The sequence below is a fragment of the Ursus americanus genome, chromosome 15 (genome assembly GCF_024610735.1).
Source record: "Ursus americanus isolate L20-20 chromosome 15, mUrsAme1.1.p, whole genome shotgun sequence".
Taxonomy (NCBI): Eukaryota; Metazoa; Chordata; class Mammalia; order Carnivora; family Ursidae; genus Ursus; species Ursus americanus.
The window spans coordinates 5,242,612-5,266,218 of NC_142141.1; the positions used below are offsets into that span (position 1 = coordinate 5,242,612).

At 46.6% G+C, this 23,607-nt stretch overlaps 1 protein-coding gene across 3 annotated transcripts; it reads right to left on the bottom strand.

The window, feature by feature from the left end:
• Positions 1 to 537: 537 nt before the first annotated feature.
• Positions 538 to 22,093, bottom strand: BNIP1 (BCL2 interacting protein 1). 3 transcript variants are annotated; one of them, XM_045792127.2, is made up of 6 exons: positions 21,937 to 22,093; positions 19,465 to 19,557; positions 18,123 to 18,214; positions 15,569 to 15,670; positions 14,644 to 14,762; positions 538 to 6,895 (listed from the first exon to the last, which is right to left on the bottom strand). In XM_045792127.2, exons 1-6 carry the CDS (start codon positions 22,018 to 22,020, stop codon positions 6,786 to 6,788), a joined length of 600 nt encoding a protein of 199 aa, XP_045648083.1. In that variant the 5' UTR covers positions 22,021 to 22,093; the 3' UTR covers positions 538 to 6,785. The 3 variants fall into 3 exon arrangements, with proteins under 3 accessions (XP_045648083.1, XP_045648082.1, XP_045648081.2); XM_045792126.2 differs by lacking the exon at positions 538 to 6,895 and adding an exon at positions 6,902 to 11,328; XM_045792125.2 differs by lacking the exon at positions 538 to 6,895 and adding an exon at positions 13,352 to 14,488.
• Positions 22,094 to 23,607: the final 1,514 nt, after the last annotated feature.

Here is a 23,607-nt window from a genome sequence, read left to right on the forward strand (position 1 = left end):
CTGCTATTTGCTTTCCAGTTTTTGGTTCAGAAAATGGTTAAATAATTTGGTTTCAGTTGCTGCCACATTCTTTGTAGGCCCTGGGATTACATGACCACATTTGTTCCTGAGAATAGCTGATGGCGATGTCTATACTTGCTGGAGAGAACTGTTTGAAGTCAGCATGACGCTGAGTAACATGAGCAGCACGGCTGAAAGATGGATATAAATATTATCCCTGAAAGCTCACCTTCCTATGTAAATCCATTTTCCAGAAGGAAGATGTTTGCGATCTCTTTTCTGAGCTGGGGTGAGTCAACGCCCCAGATGAGAGGAAGCTGAAAGCTCCAGGAAATGTTTTTCTACCTGGGAAAGACAAATGTTAAGGTTGCAAACCTTAGAATGGCTTGCCCAACCAATTCACCTTGCCCTGCTTCCATCTTGCCTGGCACAGTAAACTCCAGAAGTCAAAAACCTACCATTCCAAAAAATGGCAAACAACCTAAATGCCCCAAAATGGAGGTCGGGGGCGGGGGGCAAGTCATCAGGTTCATTCACTTCCTCAGTAAATATTTATTGAGTGCCTGTTATGTGCTAGGGATTCTCTTGGGTAGTAGGTTTTCAGGTAATTTTTTCTTCTTTGAATTTGTCAGTGTTTTCCAAATTTTCTCACATGACCCTGTATTGCTTTTCCCATCGAATGAATCACTTTACCATGAAAAAATGAATGTCCCTTCAATAAGGACAATGTCAACCACAGGAACTGACGTTCTGAGGGCAGTCTGGCTGCATGCTCCAGCTACTACGGCTGCGTCACGGATCACCCCAGACACAGTGGCGCAAAACCCTCGGCCATTGTTACTTTGTCTCATGGTTCTGGGGGTCCGTGGGCTTCAGCTGGACGTTTCCTCCTTGGGGCCTCTCATGTTCATGCGGTTGCAGTCAGATGGTGGCTGGTGCCGGAGCAGTTTGAAGTCCTCATCATTCACATGCCTGGTGTTTGATGCTGGCTGTCAGCAGTGACCTCAGCTGGGCTCCCACACTAGCAAGTGGCCTCCCTGTTTGGCCTGGGCATCTTCATAGCACAGTGGCTGGGTTCTAAGGTTGAGTGTCCCAAGAGAGAGCCAGATGGATGCTACATTGTCTTATGATCTAGTCTCAGATGTCACACAGCGTCACCTCCACTGCGGTCTGTTATTAGAAACATGTCATGAAAGTCAGCCCATATTCAAGGGGAGAGGACTTAGACTATACCGTTTGATGGGAAGAATGTCAAGAAATTTGCAAACATCTTTTAAAGTGATTGCACAGTGGTTTCCTGAACTAAAGTTCCCAGAACCTCCACAATGCTCCAGCATTACCAGCCATCCTACCCACCACTCCATGAGTCCGTCTTGTCCATCTTCTCAGCACCTCTAACCCCACCATGAACCGTCATGAAAGAGAAACCAGAGACAGCAGATGTCTCCACACATACACTCTCTCGAAATGTTCTTACAGTGGAACCTGAACCCCCTTCCCAAGGTGAACCCTCTCCCCTCACTTCCTCCATGACCTTGCCTACCTTCCTCTCCATTCACCCTCACATTCTTGAGATGTAGTAAGTTTCTTCACCTTAAATAAGCGCATTCCTCAGAGCCTAGGGTAGGGAGACCATTCAGAAAGTTATTGCGTGGGGCACCTTGGTGGCTCAGTTGGTTAAGCATCTGCCTCTTGATTTCAGCTCAGGTCGTGATCTCAGGGTCGAGAGATCAAGATCAAACCCCAGGTCAGGTTCTGCACTAGCAAGGAGCCTGCTTAAGATTCTCTCTCCCTCTGCCCTCACCCCCTTCAAAAAAAAAGTTACTGCAATAGGCCAGCCCAAGTCCAACTGCGGCAGTAGGAAAAGGGAGAGCCAAAGGGAAGTTCACTTTGGAAAAGAATGGCCACACCCTTGGAGGTGACAATATGGAGATGGAAAAGGGAGTTTTGAACATGACTTTGAGGTTTCTGGTGTCTGCGTTCCATGGACCCTTCCTTAGTATCTTTCTTACTAAATGTGGGTAAATTCTGGCTTCCTAAATCCCAGAGGAGGGAGTGGTCATGTGTCCTGCTGAGGGGAAGAGGCTAAGAGGCCGAATGAAGCCTTCCAGAGAGGAGCAGAGACAGGAGGTAGCAGGGGCACGGTGCTGGGACCACGAGTGCAGGAGTCAGGGCTTGTCAGGACGCGGTCCCAGAGCTGCCCAGGCTCTGACAGCTCTCCTTCAGATCTGGAGCCGCTCCAGGGGGAGACCGGGAAATCCACCCTCTCCTTTAAAACAATTTCTTTGTGGTAAAACATACATAAGACAAAATTTATCATTTTAACCCTTTTTGAGTATACAAGTCAGTGGCATTAAGCACATTGACACTACTGTATGATCACCACCACCAACCATCTCCAGACCTTTTCCTAAACTGAATCACCCTAAATGGAAACTCTGTCCTCATGAAACATTAAACTGTAACTCCCCATTGTCTCTTCTCCGTCCCCCAACAGCAGCACCCTTCTACTCTGTCTCTATGAATCTGACTACGAAAGGTACCCCGTATAAGTGAGATCATACAGTACTTGTCCTCTCATGTCTGGCTTATTTCACTCAGTGTCATGTTGTCAAAGTATGGCATCCATGGAGCGTGTTGCAGAATTTCATTCCTTTTTAAGGCTTAGTAATATTCCACTGTATGTATAACCACATTTTGTTTATCCATTCATCCACTGATGGGACACTTGGGTTATTTCCACCTTTAGGCTACTGGGAATAATGCTGCTATGGACATGGCTGTGCAAGCCCATTATCCAGTTCGGATAAACAAAGTCCATATCATAGAATAGTACTCAACAACAAAAAGGAACTATCGACACATTCAACAACACAAATGAACTTCAAAATAATTATCCTGAGGTAAAAGGCCAATAATTACACTGAGTGACAAAAGCCACATCCCCAAAACAGTACATGTATGATCCATTTGTATAAAGTGATGAAAAGTACGATCTAGTCTGTAGTGATAGAAAGCAGATCAGTGGTCATCTGGAGAAAGCGGGGGAGCAGTGGCGGCAAACAGATTACAACGGGGCATGTGCTCACATCGGCAGCACACGTACTAAAGATTACCAAGGGTCACCAGAACATTCTGGGGGGTAATGGATATGCTCATTACCTTGATTGCAGTGGTACCCATGACAAACATCATCAAATTGTACAGTTTATGTGCAGTTTATTATAAATTATATCTTGAACAACTATTTTTTAAAAGTAAACAAACAAACCAGGGTACACAACATGACCCCATATATGTTGAAGGTAGAAAAGAAGAAAGAAAAAAAATACAGCATCCACTCCCAAATGTTTCCGGCAATTCTCTCTAGACGGGATTATAAATTCACATCTTTGGAAGAAGGAGTTTGTGTGGCTTAAATATGTTTTCTAATTTCCCTGCAATGAACAGATATTGCTTTCCTAATAAGAGAATCCACTGGTAAAAGTATGCTCCTTCGTACAAAGGACATAAGCCTCAGCCCCCACACGTCCTGCGGCACGAACACCACTGTACTGGCAAAAAGGCCTCCCAACTGCTCTTATTTCTTCGCAGGAACCACCCCCTCCCACCTTCCACTCTGTGGTTGGTCCAAGCGGGGCGGACTCCACACCCATGCTGGCCGTGGGCCCAGGGCCTCACCAGTCAGGACATCCTGGGCTCCTGGCCACAGGAACTCGTGCAGGGACCCACCGAGGGATTTTCAGGAACTCTTAAGGAAAAGGCTCTTTCTTCAGGGACTCTGAGCTAAGTGGATATAAGTCTGAAGCTGCCCATGGAGGAAGGGGGAAACCTGCCACCTGGTCAGAGTCCACCTCAGAAGAAAGCCAAGTGGAGGGAAATAGGGGAAGAGACCAAAGGAGACGAGTTTCTAACATCTTTGTTAGCGCACCTGGATCCAGCTGTGTGTCTAAAGCCACTTACCATTACGGGAGCCAGTGAATTCTTTCTTTTGCTGGCGTGACTGTTCCGTTCCTGAACCTCCAGTGCTGACCAGGCTCAGCAGGGATCTGCGAACCCTGCACCCTCCACTCCTCCATCCCTCCCCTCCCCTTTACATCATTATGGTTGCTGGGCAGGGTCTGCATCGATGGGCCTCTGCCCCCAGAACTTTGTCGGCCTCTCATTCCTACTGTTGGGAGAAGTCCAGAGACTCTTGAGCCTGGCCGTCTGGGTTTGAACCCTAGTTCCTCCAGTTACTAGCTGTGTGACCTTGAGTATGTTTCTGGACCTCTCTGGGTCTCAGTTGCCTCGGCTGTAAGAACACGAACTCTTGGCAGAATCCTGGATTAAGTGAAATAATGCACAGTGCCTGGCACCTAGTAAGCACTCAGTACACTTATTAACATCATCACCTACTGAACACCTCACCAAGCACTGCTTTTGGACCTCATTATAATTGCTTATTATTCATTTTATCTTGACCGCCATCTGCTGCTTCTAAGCAGTCTAAAGGAGTTGTCACTTTGTGCTCCCAGGGCCCCTGTGGCTCCCTTTAGGACACTTACCACCTTCTGGGGTAACTATCTAGCTCCAGCTCTGTCTCCGACAGGCTGTGGGCTCCGCGAGGCTGGTGGAGTCTCATTCTTCTGTCCCGAGTGCCCAGCACAGAGCGCAGCTGAAGCACACAGTACGATTCTGGAACGGACTGGGGGTGGAGCGGGTTGAGGTCATTTCCGCAAGGCAGCCAGGAGCTCCCCTCGGTCCCTGAATCCACTGGTCTGCAAACCTGTTCAGGTAGTGGCAGAGAATGCAACGGCAGAGCCATCTGCAAACTAAGAACTCCTTTCTTAGAAACCGACGTTTCTGTCAGGAGCCCTCCTGTTGTTCATACCAGTTAAGCTGTCAGATTCAACCTGATTGACCATTTCTTCATTTTCCAGTCCATGTTCATTTACTACTTTATGGATTTATTTTATCCAGGAGCACTCTTTGCCAGTGAATAAGATTGCGGGGGGAGAAGAGCAAAGATTTAATAATAATAAACAGAACATTTGACATTGAGCTAATTCTACCCACTGACTTTTTTTTTTTTTTTTTTTTTGGATGTTTTGAGAAAGACGGCCAGTTTGCCACCACCTGCTCTGTCCCACTCAGCTCTCTGCCATTCAAGAAACTCTGCTCCATCCTTGGGCCTGATTCCTTGCCAATCCCAGCATCCTCCTCACCTAACCACCATTTCCCCCAAAAACAAAGCTTCAAAAAGAAAGGGGAATGAGGTCACGCCACGCTCTTCTGGGAACGAATGCAGTGGCCAACCGGATGACTGTGTGAGCTCCACTCTGTGAGTTCTTGGGTGACTTTTGTCTTTTAATCTCCCAGCGCCCCTAAGAAGTCAATGTTATTAGGTATCCCAGTGTTCCAGATGAGGAAACAACAGAGGGGCGATCCCTCCCCAGGGGCGTATGGCCAGGAAGACTACAATTAGAACCCAGGTCCCTCTGTCACCAAAGGGCAGATTTGGGGCCCTGTGCACTGTAGGGCCATTGAAAATGCAAGTTGACCTGTACCACGAGCCCTGGGGCTCTGCTGTTGGGGACTGGGGTGGGGGGGGTTGGGGGGGTAGATAACACCCACCCCTCCCCTCACCCCAGCCTGCAGCCCTTCATTCCTGACAACTGCTGAGACTCCTGGCTGGTATCTCTTAGATTAGCCCCCAGCTATTTTTATTCTGCCCTTGTTTAGGGAAGAAACACAGCTTGGGCAAACCCTCAGGCAGGGCCCCAGGGGGAGACCACCATTAGTCAAGGAATTTCTTTTACATTTTACTACCATCTTTTTTTCCTTAGAAAAATATCCAAATTGGGTCACCCTGCCAAATTGCCTCTAGCAGAGTCTTCTGACCTCCTAAATCCACTAACACAATATATCTGCCTCCTCCAGGACAATATTGACCTTTGAATGAAGTCTCATCTCTTGGGCTGGTGGCAAGAGGTGTGAAGCAGATGGGCTTGGTGAAGGGAAAAGGAAGCCTGGGAGGGGAAATGGGAGGTGTGTCAGGGAAGTCAGGGAGGCTGGAGAAGAGCCAGGCCAGTGCCTGGGAGAGAGAGGTCCCTCCCGAAGCGGAGAGTCTCAGAAACAGGACAGCTGAACCGAGATGATAGAAGGCGGAGCTGACAGAGATCTGGAGCTCATCGGAGAGTCTGTAATGGAGACAGAACTTGGAAATTACTGACAGGGATGCTCGGGATGACTGTTAAACTGGGGGAATAAGGATGACCTTGCCTGTGAGAGAACACATAGAAGGAGAAGAGGGAAGAAGCTCTAGTAAGCCAGCACTTCAGGCTGAAGAGATGAAGACAGAAGAGTGAGCAGGAGTTGCCAGAGAACAAGAGGAAAACCGAGAGTGTGGAATCATAGAAGCAGGAGGTCTCTGGCAGGAACCAATGCCCACCATGGTGGACAACTGCTAAGGATGAGCTGGGGGGGGGGGCACACATCCTTCAGATGAACAGCCTGGAGGGAACTGGTGACCCCGGGGAGGCTTGTTTATAGGAGTGACGACAGCAGAAAGCAGCAGTGGGCCGGGGAGTGGGAGGTGAGGAGACAGACTGTGTCACAGGAGTTGAGCTGTAAAGGGGAGAAGACCGAGCAGTGGCTCAAGGGGGAAGGCACCTCCTTCCACGTCCTGTCGCAGGCCAATGTGCCCTCCCTCCACACGTCCCTATGGCAGCCAGTGCACAGGCACCACTGTCATTCTGTGGTGTCCTTAAAGGCAAGGGGGGGCACACATTTACGTGCAGTCCTCAGGTATCTAACACGCAGCGGAACTCAACAGACAGTAGACACTTTCGATGATGATGACAGTGACGATGATGATGAAGACGATATAGATTGTTGTAGATCAGGAAGTCTCCTGTTTTGGGGAGTAAAAGAACAGACTCCCTAAGAAGTCTAACCGGTAAGAGTGGCTCCTCTGTCTCCGGGCATTCCTCCTCAGTCTCATGTGCTGGTTCCTCTTTTTTGCCGTTATTTCTTCTTTATCTATACTCATATCTCTGGGCGATCTCATCCAACCTCATGGCTTTAAATCCTATCTATGTGCCCTCTTCCAAATTTATACCACGAGCCCTGACTGCTCTCCCAAACCCCAGACTCACACATAACCACGTGTGTACCTGGCATCTTGACTAGGGGGTCTAACAGACATCTCAAGCCCAACATGTCCAAAACCCAACTCCTGACCTTTTCCTCCTTCAGTTACTTAGGCCAAGAATTCCATAGTTTTGGGGCACCTGGCTGGCTCACTTGGTAGAGCATGTGACTCTTGATCTCAGGGTTGTGAGTTCAAGCCCCATGTTGGGTGTACAGATTACTTAAAAATAAAAGGACATTTTTAAAAAAGGAATTTCATAGTTTTGGCTCTCACTCCTTCAAAAATGAGATCCAGGCCTTCGAGAAACCTTATCCTATTGATTCTATCTTCAAAATATAGCCAGAATATGACTGCTTCTCACCAGGCACAAGCCACCATCATCTGCCACCTGGACATCTGCAACGGTCCTCGCAGCTGGCCACCCTGCTCTGCACTTGTCTCGTTCACTTTGTTATCAACGCGTAGGTCATATCAAGTCACTCGTCTGCTTCAATGGCTCCCCATGTCCCTCAAAGTACAAGCTCAATCATTCCAGTGACCTACAAGGCTTTTCATGATTTTGTTCCCACTCTGTCTGCTCCCCTGTGCTTCTTCTCTACCACTCCTCACACTCTGCTCTAGCCACACTGGCTTCCTTGCTATTCCCCCAGCAGTCATGCTCCGGCGCACGCACGGATACACTTCTGATGGGTGGGGTTTTCCCCACAACAAGCAATTCCAGCAGGGTGTCCTATAATTCAACTCAATTCGAGCACTACCTACCTGGTCATCAGATCCCACAGGTTAGGGGCTCAGTCCCACAAAACTGCAACCCCACCCCCCCTTCAGCTGCCCATCACAAGTCTAGGTTGTCATGGGTGCTTCTGACCAACAGGCCATAGATGGGAGGTTCCCATGATCACCTCCTCCTTGGGTTTCATTAATTCACTAGAGAGGTTCACAGAAATGAAGGAAACATTTTACTTACTAGATTACCCGTTTATTACAAGAGGCTATAACTCAGGAACAGCCAGAAGGAAGAGATGTCGGGGCAAGGCATGAGGAAAGGACGCACAGCTTCCATGCCCTCTCCAGGTGTGCCCCCCTCCCTCCATCTCCACGTGCTCACCAACCCAGAAGATCTCTGAACCCAGTCCTTTCAGGTTTTTGTGGAGACTTCATGACACAAGCACGACTGATTAAATCGCTGGCCACTGGCGACTGAACTCAATCTCCAGCCCCTCTCCCTTCCTCTGAGCCCACTGGCAACCAGCCCCAACCTTAGTGCTTTCCAAGTCACCTCAAGAAGATAACAAAAGAAACCTTTATCACTCTCATTGCACCAAAGTCCAAGGGCGTTAGCAGCTCTGTGCCGGGACCGGACACACCAAATCTATATTTCTGATGATAAATCACAGTATCGCAGATGGTCCCACCGTAGGCCTTTGTGCTAGCTCCAGCTGGCTCCTGTGTGGAACCCTCCGCCCTCAGCAGTCCACATGGCTCAGGTGTCTCCCTCCCCAACAAGCCGTTGCTCAGATCTTACCTCCTCAACGAGGCCAGCTCTGACCACCCTACTTGATACTGCAAACCTATGCCCGCACCTACATTCCAGGTTTCCGTTAGCTGGCTTCACTTTTCCCTAAAACACTTATTTTCTAGGAGAACGAATAATTTATTTAGTATCTTAATTGTTTATCATCCGCCCATGCTCCCCCACATACTATAAGTTCCATGACGACAGGGAATCTTTGTTTTTGTCACTGACTGTACCTAACGCAGTGCCTGGTACAGAGCAGGTGCTCAGTAAATACCTGAATGGATGCCCTCTTGACAGGTGCTCTAACCCTTTAACTCCCTGACCATCATCCAAGCAAAAGGTAAAATACAAGTTTGCCTTACTGTTAACAGTAAAAATTGATACCATTTATGAAACATCTTCTAAAACTGTAAACTTTGTACATTTGTATGGCTTTTTTTTTTTTTTTAAGTCTGGTATCTGAAAAAAAAAAAAAATCCATAAGCGCATTCCACATGGACTGATGGAGAGTCCTGAACACAGCAAGACCACAGAGCAAATGTGAACACTGCCCCCTCATGGTCAAACGTGGCGATGGCTGCTTTCTGCCCAGCCAGCCAACTTGGCGATGATTTTGAATCCTGGTGGCTGGCTGATTGGGGTCGCAAGATATAATGCTATTGATGACATTTCAAGTTCAACCTATTTGCAGAAGGAAGCAAGTCAAAGAAGAATAAAGTCAAAGGGAGATTTTTTAAGGAGTACAGAGCCCACACATTCCCATATTGTAAGGAGGATGTTGACAATTAGTGGGAAGTAGTAAAGAAAAATGTTAAGACAAGAAAATCCTAAATTGATAACATCCATCTGCTGCACTTACAGCTGGAATCTGAGTGGGAATTTCCCATCTGTGCTTTATTCTCAGCTTTAATTTGACTATAAATAAGACACATGCATGCACATTTTGCACTGTCTTCTGAGGCCAGAAATTGTTTAAGAATGATATATATAGAAGTGTGTGTGTGTCTGCACACACACACTTTTAACTTAGAACATGCCCATTAAACTAGTCAGTCTGAGGTGTGCAGCCAATCTCTTACACACTTGGTCCTGTGACAATCTGGCACTTCCTAACTGAAGCCTTAACTGCTGACACCCTCCCTGTGCTCGAGGAGATCTAAACAGAACTTCTGGCGCCCAGGCCAGTTTTCAGAGGCCCAGCGTCCTGGAGGTGGCCCCATTTGGGAAGCCCACTGTCCAGTCAGACAGAAGCTGCACTTGTTACTTTACATTCTTGTTTGATTCTCATATTGACTCTACAAATGTCTACATGGATTACCACCCCCACTTTACAGGTGGGGAAACTGAGGCTTAGTGACAAAAGGTAACTTGCCCATGGTCATATGGTCCTTTAATAGTAGAGCCAAGACTCAAAACCGAGGTTCAGAGTCCATGTTTTTTCCACTTTCCCCTCTGCCTCCACATTACACCTTCTAGGGCCTCTGGAGCTATAAATAGCGGGGAGGCTGGGATTTCATGTGTGAGGCCAGCCAGGCCTATAGCACAAGGAGACACTAACATCTCCCAGCCCGAGCCCTACTATCCCCCAGAACTCAGGCCCAGACAGGCCTCAGCTTATCACTAGCCCCGCTCTCGTGGTTATATTTAGTTCTGGACCTCAAAGAGAAAGACACGGGCCAGCCCCCAAGACACGGCACACCCCCAGGCCAGGCCCACCACTGTACATAGCAGGAGAGGGATGTCTGCCTGAGTCTTTTCAGATGTAGTGTCAGCCACCTCCAGTGGGGGCTTTTTGTAACTTGCTTTTTTAGAGCCTACGAGATCTTGTTCTTCTTGCTCCCTGAGGGAGGAACCACAGCTGCTTTACCAAGCATTTGTAACGGTCGGCAGTGTCTATAATGCAACAGCATGTGGCTGTTGCTTAATACTCCTTTGTTGAAGGAACAAATAAATGATCTAAGTTCATGTCCTAGAAACCTGGACATCAAAAACAGGACACAGATTCCTAGAAGGATACCTTTTAAATCCACATGCATTTCATTCTATTAAATATAGTCAAGTTTATTCAAGGAATGGACATAAGTTCTCCTTATCCTTCTTCTCCCCACTTCTCTCCTCCTTCCACCAGATCTGGCATTAAGGCTACAGCAGGGGAAGGAGAGAGAGGAGGATCCAATTCTGAAGGCTGGCCTCTGCGTGCCCCATGTGACAGCCACACGCACTGTGCGATAGCTCCTGGAGTCCCTGTGTCATGTAGGTGTCTCGATGACAGGCCTCCCTCCCCTTGCTCTACTGGTCCTTTACAGGCCAACCAGCTGCCTGCAGAAAGCTGGGGGGCTGTGTCCGCAGTCCACCCGCTGAGCAACTGGAGCAGGCTGCAGAGGTGTGCACTGGTTTGGCGGCCTGGGCCAGAGCTCAGGAGCATGGCCGGACCCTGGCACTGGAGCTTAAAGGGCAAAAGCTGGTAATTCCAGATCTTACAAAAACGGAAACAGCCGCTTTTTTACAATATAGAGGACCGTAGCAAGGAAAAGGGCCAGGGCAAGGAAAATGAGAAGCTTGTCCGTCAGCTCTCGGCGATTATATTTTGTGATAAGCTTCCGTCCCAACTGGATGGTCCCTGACATGGACTTAAACTCTTCATTTGCATCCAGGATAGTCCGGGAAGAATTGGCTGAAACAAAAGAGGGAGGGAGTCTGACTCAGAGACTGAAGAGCACCAAATCCAAAGACATTGCTCTGCTGGCTGGGTTACCAGCAAATAACACTGCACTCTGTAGCAAGTTCCCGTCAGCCGTAAGCAAAGATGTGAGCAGAGACGATCCAGAGGACCAAGGAACAAGGGTATTTTAAGGAAAGCACCTCCCTAGGTCCCATCCAGCTCTGAGTGATGTGGTTTGTTTATATACAATGTCACAGGGCCACAACTAGGCGTTCTCCAATGTGAACATCACCAACGAAAAAAGAATAGAGTTCCTTTCCCTTTCCTGCCCATTAATCTCAGTTTTCCAAAGCAGGTGCTGGTGAGAACCACCAGCCCCAAAACGAACCCAGGTGACTGTGGCCAGGCACTATGCGGTCTTTTGGGGGCAGACGCTAGGAGTTACCCAAGGCTTTCCACCTGAGGTGCACCCTGCCAGGACCCCTGAGAGTCAGATCTGCTCTTGGTGGGACCCTAACAAGTTGGGCTGGGCCCTGCCACCAGCCCCCACACATATCAGTGCTTCAGTCCTGGGACACTGCTGTAGTTTTAAAGACGTCACGCCTATGCTCTGGCCACTGTATGAAATCTAAGGGGAGGTACATGTGCCTTAAGGCTCACTGTGCCCAGGAGTCAAATATACTTCGGAGTATGGGTATCTGAGCCTGACACTTGGGTAAGAAGGTGTACCTGGCAAGATCCTCTCCCAAAGCCTAACATCATCAGAACATCCACAGAATAAAATATGCTGTTAAGTGGAAAAGTGAGGTGTGAAAGAGCATATGTGAAAATTTCCATTTACGTAAAAGAGAAGAATAAACAATATTTAATTTGCTTGTGCTATATGTGCTTGGAGGGTCTCAGAGGGATATAAGAGCAACTGGTAACAGCAGTTATCCTTAGGGAGTAGACCTGATGGCCAGGGGTCAGGGGGAGGTCAGAGGAGAGAGCTATCTTTTGATTCCTCTCTTGTACTGCCCAGGGCTGTGCAGTCCAAGATGGCAGCCCCGAGACACAGGTGGCACTTGAGCACGTGTATGTGGCCAAACCAAACCGAGATATCCCTAGGTGTAAAGTACACACGATTTCAAAGACTTAGTGTGAGAAAAAGGAAGGTAAGATAGCTCAATAGTTTTTCACATTAATTACATACTGAAATGGTAGCATTTCATATGTAAAGGGTTCAATAAATTCATAGGTTTCATTTTACCTTTTTTAATGTGCCCGACTGGAAAATTTAAAGTTAAATATGTGGCTCACATTATATTTCTATTGGACGATGCAGGCCTAGAGGTTTTTTTCTTAACCAGGTAATGCGTTTTACCTTTTCACAAAATTAAAAGTCAGTAAGTAAAAGAAATTACCAGAGGAAACAGAGCAGCATTTATATAAAGGCAGATGAAAGGGAAAAATAAACACTCGGATAACAAAAACCCTCTGGGCCCTTTCTCCATATGCCTACCGCCATCCCAAAAACCTAAGTAAGAGCCTGTTCAAAACAATCTAATAGGCCTTTTTCAACTTCCTATTACAGAGAATTTTAAAGCATCACCGAAGGAGACAGAACAGTATCATGAAATGCCCTGTGCCCATCACCCATACCCAAGAACCACCAACCCCCTGGCACTCCTGTCCCCATACTACCCCACCCAGTTGCAGCAAATTCCAGAAATTATATCCCCAATATGTTTTTTTTAAAAAAACTGTAGTCCTAATAGGCTCTTAAATCAAGCTGAATTTGTGAGTTGTAAGGAAAAGGACTAAGAATTGCATTCTTCTTTCTTCAACAGTTTTCTCTCTTACAAAATGGGCCCTAAGAACAGCCCTCGGGGCGCCTGGGTGGCACAGCGGTTAAGCGTCTGCCTTCGGCTCAGGGCGTGATCCCCGCGTTCTGGGATCGAGCCCCACATCAGGCTCCTCCGCTATGAGCCTGCTTCTTCCTCTCCCACTCCCCCTGCTTGTGTTCCCTCTCTCGCTGGCTGTCTCTATCTCTGTCAAATAAATAAATAAAATCTTAAAAAAAAAAAGAACAGCCCTCAACACCCCAGAAGCCATCAGCATCTGTGCACCCTTCTCACCACTTAACTGTATCATCTATTTTTGATATGTGTGTGTGGGGTGAGGGGGGTGTCTGTCACCTGCATCAAAGCAGAAAAGCCCTCCATTCAAAGGCCAGGTGGCCTGCTATTTTGCACATTCTCCCAGGCCTCTCCCAAGGACTAAGACCCACCCCCAGCACGCATGTAGCGGAGGTGACTGGCTGGTCCTGAGCCTAAATGCCCAGATAAGTTTCAAACACAGGGACTGACCTTGGGGACAAGTTGCTTGCTTTCCTTTTCCTTCCTCCTGTTTGAATAGCACACTGTAAAAGAAGTGGCTCAAAATTATAGATACTTTTTAAGGGGATAATGGTATTGTGGTTTGGTTTTGTTTGTTTTTTGTTTCAAGAGTCTCTTATCTTTTAGAGAGACATATTGAGATATTTATAGATGATGTCTGTGATTTGCTTTGAAATAATCCAGACGGAGGCCCAGGAAGGGTGGAGCTGAAACCAGATTGGCCATAAGCTGACAACTGCGTACCATGCTCTCTGCTTTTGTCTCTTTGTGAGATCTTCCAAAACTGTCTCAAACAGCAAACTCTCTCCTTCTGTTTTCCAATACAGAGGACCCTGAAGAGGGCCAATTCTCTTCCGCATTAAAAGGCAGACACCATAGGAAAGCTGCTGGAGAGAACCAGATGCTCGAGCAGCTTCTTTTGTGGCCTCTGATTGTATCTTTTAAAAGGAGTTCACGGTAAAAATAACACTGGACGGTATAATTGTAAGCTGAGGCCCTAGCAGACTAGCCAGCAGCCGATACACTAAACATCTTCCCAAGCAATGATTCCCCAACTTGCCTGGCCATGGGTGCACAGAACTCCAGAGAAAAAAAACAGACTCTCAGGCCCCTTCCCCAGCCCTGCGGGAACCCAGTCTCCAGGAAAAGGCCTGGGGATTTCTGCTTTTCACATAAGACCCCGGGAGTGCTTCTGCCGGAGAAACACTTCGACAGGCCGTGCAGATCTTCTAGTACAAGCACAAAAATCCAAAAGAGAGGTGAGAGCAACACGCCGCACTCTGGGCAACACCACACTGTCGAAGAAGTGAGAAGACACGCAAGTCATTAAGCTTGGGGGTGAGGGTGGGGATAGGGGGCAAAGGTGGAAGAGCCTGGTGGCAGGTGCCAGGGCAAGGGCTCTGGAGCTGGAGTGTCTGGGAGAAGTTTCTAACTCCAGGTCCGGCTTTACCTAGCGTCTGCATGGCTTCCTCGCTCTGCTGGACCTGCTGGGACATCATCCTGCTGATCCCCATGAGGCTCTCCGTGATGCCACTGGAGGTCTGGGCCAGGCTCTCTTTGGTGGTTTTCCTAAAAGTCCGGAGTGGGAGGAGGAATGTCAACAAAAGCCTGGGTGTAAGAAAACCCCATCTTCAAATGAGATTCCATTTTTTTATCCATCAAAATAACATATATTTAAATATCGATGATCACAGTCAACACCAGCAGGGGCATGCTGACACCACACTCCTGAAGACTGCTAGCAGGAATGCAAACTGGTGCTACCTTCTGTAAAGCAATTTGGCAATACGTGTTAGGAGTATTAGGAGCCTTAGGAACATTTATGCCTTTGGTCCAATAATCTCATCCCTGGGAATCTCTCCAAAGGACATATCCAAAATGTGGACAAAGCCTTATGTCCTAAGATATGGCCTTGTGTATTATTTACATTACTGACAAACTAGAAATGTAAACACACACAAACGGAATCAGCTAATACAAGGGGATACTATGTACTCTTAAGACTTTGTTGGCAGAGTTTTCTAGAACAGCAAGCAAGGCTTTGTGCTATAATACCATGTGAAGAAGAGCAGGGCACTAAGTTTTATATATGGTATGATTCTGACTTCGTAAAAAATAATGGTGGGAGGCAATTTATCAAAACGCGTGCAACACAATGACAGTATGGTTTCATTTTGTCATTGATGTTTTTATTTTACCAGTTTATTACAAATAAGCATGTATTTCTTTCATACTTCAAAAAATATTGCCTATATGATAAAATTAAGTACCAGTTTTACATTGAAAACAAGAAGGGGTTCCCTACGAGGGTTTTGCACCTTGCCAACTGCTATCTGTTCTATCATCAGGGCCCAGAAAGACAAAAAGACAGATACCTTTGCCTTAAGAGGTCTCCTCCCTGGAGAAGTTCTGCTTTCTCTAGATTGTCGATAGCAATTTTGCAAGTAAGATTAGCCTTCCTCCATGAGGTCTGATTGCTGGAATCAGAAGGGTCATGCATGAGTTTCTGTCAGTCAGATCAAGTCACAGCAGTTCCTCCTTCTGGCAAAGGAGTGACAGGGAAGGCCACCCAGAAGTGGTCCACAGAGTCCATCTGCACCTCCCGCCATTTCCTCCTCTTGGTTGCCCCAGCAACTCCTCTAGCTCAGGCCACAGCATCTCTGGTCTGGACCCTGGAGGCGCCTCTGGGACGTTCTCCTACCATCCTACTGCCTGTGGCTGTCCCTTTCCTGTGTTTACAGCCAGCAATGGCTTCAGACTTCAAACTAGCCTTGGGCGCACGAGGCCCTGTTCTGTCAAGTCATCGCTAACATTTTAATGCTCTCTGCCTGGTGCGCTGGTTGGTTCCATTTCTTGAGAACCAAGTCTTACTCATCTTTGGATCACCAGTACCTAGAACAACAGCTTCTGGCCCATTAGCCAATCAATAGGTATTATGATAGGTAGAAAAATCATAGAGAGACAGAAACTGCAAGAGCAGAGGGAGAGGCAGAGGGAGAGAGAGGGAGAGAAAATCCCAAGCAGGCTCCATGTTCAGTGCAGAGCCTGACACAGGGCTCGATCCCAGGACTCTGAGATCATGACCTGAGCCGAAATCAAGAGTTGGTGACTCAACCAACTGAGCCGTGAGCCAGGTGCCCCTAAGTTTTTATTTAAATTCCAGTTAGCTCACATAGAGTGTCTTTAGTTTCAGGTGTACAGTACAGTGATTCAGCACTTTGCTTTTGCTCAATATTTCTGTAAGATTTGCTGTTCTTTACACACCCAGAACAACCATGAACAAGATACACACAATGTATTAGCAGGCCCAGTTTGATGGGACTTATTTACATTCTTTACCTGATCCCCCTTACAGGAGACAACTCAAATTTGGTGAACAGCTCCCTGGGGCTAGCAGAGCAGCCTTTGTGGATGGACTATAAAAATGTTAATTGGGCCCCTGGAGAATCAAACTCAAGCACTAGAACTCTTAGGCAGCTGGTTCATATCAATTGCGCTAACCCCTGAGATATTTACAGTCAAACACAGGGCAAGGGAAATGACGGGGTGTTTTTCTAAGAGCACCTCGGAGCTTAAAACATTCAAACGAGCTCTCTGCCACTGGAACAGCACCTGCTATGCCATTTCACACCGGATACGTAAAAAGAATCAATTACATTTTTGAACTCTTAGGAAGGGGGTTCTGCTGGGCCTTGTAACACAGAGATGAGGGAGTCACAGTGGCTGCCCTCAAGGGGCTCACATTTACTGGCGAGAAAGACAAGCAAACAAGTATCTGCTGTACAGTGTGATAAGCATGATAACCCAGGCAAGCACAACCAGTTTTCACACACAGCTGCCAAAGCATCCATTTACTGCTTTCTCTCTCTCCCCTGTAACTCCACATCATGAATGGTCATTCTCAACTTTCAACCCATGGTAAGCCCAACTTATCTGGTGTAACTTACTATACTTTATACAAGGGGTCCTCTTGACTCAGTGTTTATAATCTGAGTATCCTTGGTGGCCGAGGGAAAGCAAACACCATCATGACACAAAGTATTACGACTGAGCCACGCACTTTAACACTGGTTGCCACTCACACATCCCTCCCTACTTACTCTATCCTCTACCATGCCCACGTCTTTGTCAGTCTCTTCCTGTTGCTGGGTGTTATAAACACAGCTGCTGTCAGCAAGGATGATGCCGGAGAATTATTCAAATCAGAAGCAAAACCATGGACAAATATAGGTCTGACAGAGCTAGAGCAATTACTAAGGATGAAGGGAACACTTAGAAGGATGACTGAGCAGGGGCTTCAAAAGAGAATGACCTGGCTACCAGAGGATTGGGAAAGCTGATGGAGCCCTTAAAGATTTTTGCCAAAACAACCCTCTTTATGATTACAGTACAAAAGTCAAATTGAAGGGACGGTACTGTTTCATGCCATCAGACAATTTTGTTGGAAAGTCCTCCAACTCAATACCCAGAAATAGCACATACCTCAATCACATAATCAAAGGTTAGCACACAGCTACAACGATAACCGCCATTTTATTTAACATAGCTTAACCTTATTTACATTTTTTTGGGTTTCATTTTTAAGGTAAGTCCCATTCAAAGCTTTCCAAATTTTGGTCCGTCTTAAGTAGGACTTTCTCTGGTAGCAATTATCCTTAAAGAAAAAGGACCCTGTATTACAAAAGCAACCACTTTTTTGGTTTTGTCTTAAAAATATAAAATACAGTATAATAGTAAATAGGCTTTTGTAAACTATACACAATTTGACCCACCAACAACCCCTGCTGGCCCCTGCTCTGAGAACTACTGCTCTAGAGAGGACATTCAGTCCGTGTATAAATGACACAATTACATCATTAAGCCAGGTTTGTGAGGCAAACCTTGCACAAGCGTCCCGGGAGCAAGTGACACAGCACGGGCCCCACCTACCTGAGCAACTGCTTTTTGTGATTCTCCACTTCCTGGAGCAGAACTTGCTTCTCTGACTCTTTGTCTTGCTCTTTAGCTGACTGCTCAAGCTCCTTTGGGGGAAAAGAGTTCTATATTAAAATGATTTTAAAAGCCAATATAAAAACCAAAGAGCACTTCTCTTTCTAGGCAGGCTATACAATAGCACTTGAAAACCCTCCTAAAAGAGAACACTTGGGAATGCCAGGTAACACAGAACAAACATCCTTCTAAATATATAGCTGACTTGCAAGAAAGTAAGGATAATCCCCAGGGCCCCAAGGACAGAAGGGAACTAAGAACCAGAGTGGTCAGCCCTTGAGCAATGCATGGCTGCCCTGGAATGGGAGATTCACTCCTGTAATCTAGGGCACACCTGGAATGAAAAGGGAATAAAAAATGACTAAATAGGAACCCCCTGGTTCCGCTTTGAGAAATAATGGAAATATCAAATTGCTACATGTCTAAATGTTCACTCTCAATCCCTGTACCTATTTCATTATCGACTGGTAGCAAACAATTTGAAGGTTTCACTCTGTGCCCATATTCACATGCCTACATTCATATATATAAAACATATGAAAGTAACAGCCTTTCAAAAATAAAAAATTAAATGATTAAATCAGGGCTAGAGATGGAGGCAAAAAGATCACCTAGGTTCAGTGACATTGTTAAAATTCTAAAGTGAACTCTTAGGACAAAAACTACTTATTTTCACAATTGCCTTGAAAATCCCTTAGGAAGGCAACACACAGGACCCAAACATACTATTTCCGAATGGCCAGTTTTTCTTCCAGCTTTGAAACAGACTGTCTTCTGTTAAACAACAAAAGTCGTTGGCTGGCATTTGGGGCCACGTCACAGGAAAAGCACAGGTCTTTAAATACCAGTACCACGAGCAGTGATACCAGGTGCCCCAAGACCCACTCAGGGATGGGCAGATCCATGCACCCACCTTATTCTCACTAGGGCACAGCAGCAGAAACAGTCTATGCAAATGGGTACTTCCCACTCCAGTGGTTTTCGAGATAGCATATATACCTTAGCTGGATTCAGGAGTGCTATATGTGCATATGAAGTGACTGGAGACCTCAGAAACAGGAAGGAAGCAGCTAGGCAAAGCGCAGCATGAAAAGAACCCCAGGAGACACTGCGATGCATTCAAAAATTCCTCACTTTTACCTTGAGAGCACGGTAGTACAGTTACCGTCACTGTCCAAATTTTTACTAAAGAACCTGGACAGCTTTCAAGCAGAGGTGATTCCCAGGACAGAGCCTCCTCATTGTTACCCAATCTCCACATCTCAGCTCTGCAGCTACTCACCTGTATTCTGCGTCGCAAATGCTGAAACTTCTCTTTCACTTTAGTATTCAGTTCAGTAAGTGCACTTAATGGTCCTGAACAATCTCGAATATCCTAGGAGACATTGAAAAGGTGAAGAGGCCTTTCTCGAGGCAATGAAATGAAATGATACCATCTGTACAGTGAGAGAGTTGGCTCAGACCACAACTAAGGCTGGCCTACTGACTGTAATTTGTCCTGATCTTTGCTGCTTACCTCTGCAACACAGGCAAAAACATTATCATTTACATTTCTCTCACACCTCTTTAATTTTGAGCAGGTAATATAAAAGCATAAAAAGAAGCACAGTGTCTTTACTTATTAGTTTCTAAAGTTTAACAAAACGCCACCGGGTTAGTATAAAAAGGCTTAAAGCAGCTCGTATGTCCTACAAGAATGGACATCCAAAAGTGATACTTTTAACTTTAGATCTTTCCAACTTGAAAATCAGGATGCTCAATTCCTGGCATCATAGGACAAGGTTAACTTCAACCTGATTTTACAAACCTTCTATTATAAATCACAGTATTGGCAGACATGTCCAAGGATTGATTTAGAATTTGTTTCTGGACATTCAAAATTACTGGGGTCAGGTTTTAGAGCAGGCCCTAGAGCCAGAGTATGTGGTTTCAAATTCTGGCTGTAGCAATTTATTGGCTGTGTAACAAAAAGTCACTTGAGTTCTCTGTGCCTCAGTTTCCTCATCACACTGCCTACCACACAGACCATATATGTACATAAAGCATGCTGCAGAGGAGCCGGAACACAGTAAGAGCACAGTAAATCTAGGTAAAATCAATCTTTCTCATTAGCAGTAATGAGAATCCAGAACCCAAATATTAGAGTACAAAAGGGGACTTAAGCAACTTAGATTATGTGAAAAGGCAATTGTATTTGTATGAATCCTAAATTTACTTTTCTAGACTCATCCCAGAAGTTTTGCAATGTGTACGGAGAAGAAGCGAAGTTGAAGAAGTTTAAATGATTGCATCAAGTTTCCTCATTTGTTCTCTGGCTTACTCGTTAAATCACACTTCCTTACACCACGATAAGGCACTACTTTGGTTTATTCTTTTTTTTTTTTTTTTAAATATTTTTTTTTTTTTTTTAATTTATTTATTCGACAGAGATAGAGACAGCCAGCGAGAGAGGGAACACAAGCAGGGGGAGTGGGAGAGGAAGAGGCAGGCTTCCAGCGGAGGAGCCTGATGTGGGGCTCGATCCCATAACGCCGGGATCACGCCCTGAGCCGAAGGCAGACGCTTAACCGCTGCGCCACCCAGGCGCCCCTACTTTGGTTTATTCTGCATCTAGTTTCCACGGGGAATCCTACCTTCTTTCACTTTTTTACCACAGCTGGTTGCAAATTCTGAGTCTACATCTCATGTTTGGTAACATTTGTTGGAAAGGGAAGTGACTTGCCTAAAACCAAGGTTTAAAACTCCTGGGTTGGGGCACCTGGTTGGCTCAGTCGTTAAGCGTCTGCCTTTGGCTCAGAGTCCTGGGATCGAGCCCCACAGCAGGCTCCTCCGTTGGGAGCCTGCTTCTTCCTCTCCTGCTCCCCCTGCCTGTGTTCCCTCTCTCACTGGCTGTCTGTGTCAAATAAATAAATAAAATCTTTAAAAAAAAAACAAAAACAAAAACAAAACTCCTGGGTTGTTGTTGTGTTTTTTTTTTTTTTTTTTTTTTTTTTTTGCTAAATTCAAGGAACTATTTCTACATTCCTAACTCTTGCCTAAGCCAATTGGTTATTGCTCTGCTGCCTTCTACCCTTAAATGGCTTAAGGCAAAGCATCTCAATTACCCCATCTGTTAAACGAAGTTGTAGATACTCGCTAGGTCCCTTTTCTAGGCTGACTTCCCCCGTCCGGTCGCAGTTTTGCCACCATCTGCCTTCTGATTCAGGCCTTGGCACTTTACCCGATTTCCTTATTGACAAAGTCACAACTACAGTCTAGGTTAAGTTCATTTCACCGGGTGCCTCCCGCGTCAGGCGGCCTTTGGTATCACGGGACACCGCACCCAGCTCAGCTGGCCAGGAGGGGGAGGGGCTAATGGCCCCCAGGACGCCACCAAATGATGGGGAGGGCGGTGTCAGAAGGGGGGGCGAACCAGAGTGACAGGTATGTTGCGTGGTGGTCCCAGTCGAGAAGTGTGTGGGGGAGGGGCCAACGGGGGCCACAAAGGGTAAGCCTGGTCTGGGACCAGGGAACATGGAAGTGTCCAGAAGAGGGCTAGACAACAGCAAGTGGATGGAGAACCAGGGCCAACGGTCAAAGAGACGGGACCAAAGGGGGACCACAACCGGGTAGCCGGCCATGGGGCGGGACCAACGACCTCAGAGACTTGACCAAGTGGGGAAAGCCTCGGAGTGAGACCGCCGAGCTCACAGGAGGCCAGCGGAGCCTGGGATTAGGGCTGCTGGAGCCCGGCAGGAGTCCCGGGAATTAGTACCTGGATAAGCGCCTTCACCTCCAGGTCGAATTTGACAATCTCTTGGTTACAGATACGGACGTGGACATCTTGGGGAGCCGCCATGTTGAGGACGCCGGCTACGGGCAGCGGCGGTGCCCAAATTTGAGCGCGTTTCCGCGTCACGTTCCTTCCGTGCCCGGTCTTTCGGCAGCGCCCTCTAGAGACCGGCCTGAGGCGAGCGAGGGTAGAGGCGGTAAGGCCTGGGGACTTCGCTGAAAACTCGGGTGGGCTCAGCCTCGCCTCTTGGTGTGGTCCTAACAAAACAAAGAGGAAGAAGAGAAGGAGTATCATAGGCGTTTCAGCAGTGGCTTTCCCCCATCTACTATCTAAGAGCCCATTCTAATGACTACATATTTTTTGCATAGAGGGGAAAAAGAGACGGGAAGGAAAGTATCAACTGGGATGTTTCTGGAAGGTGGAGTTAAGATTTTTTTGTATGTGTTTAAATTTTCTTATATTTTTCATATGTTGTACAGTGAATATAAATTGTAGAGCAAATGAAAAAATGAAAAATGTTATTACTACTTTTAATGCATGGAATTCAAGGCAGGTCTCTTAGAGCACTCCGTGTCAGTTCAACACATGGTCCAAGGGTTCTAAAATCACAACTGATGAAGTCCCCTTCCTGCCTGTACCTCTTCTACGGCTCCTGGCAGTTTCCTTTTGTGTACAGTTGGATTTATTAAATCTACCTCGCTAGAGTAGTTTTGATGGAAATAATGAAGAGCCGACCCTCAACAAATGGTGGCTCTTTTGTTTTATTTTTATTATTAAATAGTCCAAGTTTCTTAGCTGTTCTTCAAGGCCATCAGCCACCTCACCCCATCCCTCTCCTGGATTCCTCAAGCTCTTTTTGGATCTGTAGCTTTGGAATGGGCTGTTCCCTTTTCTTAGAATGCTTACCCCCTCTTGCTCCCACCCCATGTACTTTTGTTCACATCAGCAAGCATAAATTATGAAGACCTGAATGCCTAGCTGTGTAATTCTCTTAATCCTTCAACCCTACTTGAAATAGGCAATACCCCCGTTTTACAGATCAGTAGATGGACTAAGAGTAAGTAGATCGAAGTGAAACAAACCAAAATTGAACATCCCTGCCCCAGAGTTACCCAGCTTGAAACAGTGGCAGAGCCTTCACTGAGAGCCATGTCTTCCCTCAAAAACCAAATATGGCCCCTTGGGTAGTGTTGTACACACAGGGCTATGTAGCTTGCCCATCTTTGTTTCTCCAGTGCTCCACACACCGCCCCTTAAGGTGCTCATCACCCCACTTCACCTACTAGGCAGTGTATTGCAGGCTTGGGAGTCGACCCTGCTTGAATCCTGCTGGACAACCCACTTCACATCTCTGTGCCTCAGAATCCTGAGGCTAACTGGTGGTAATCACAGGGTTGGTTGGAGGACTAAATGAGGTTAGTACATAAAAGCGCCAAGCACAGTGCAGTAATGTGGCACGTGTTTCAGAACTCAATGGGCATTAGCTGCTATGACATTACCAATATTTCTGGAGCACTTCCTATGTGCCAGGCACTTTGTACTAAGTTCTTAATGTGTGTCATCTAATTTAACTCTCATGACAACCCTATGAGGCAGAACTATCCACATTTTACACGTGAAGAAACAGGCAAAGAGTATGACTTGCCCAGTGCA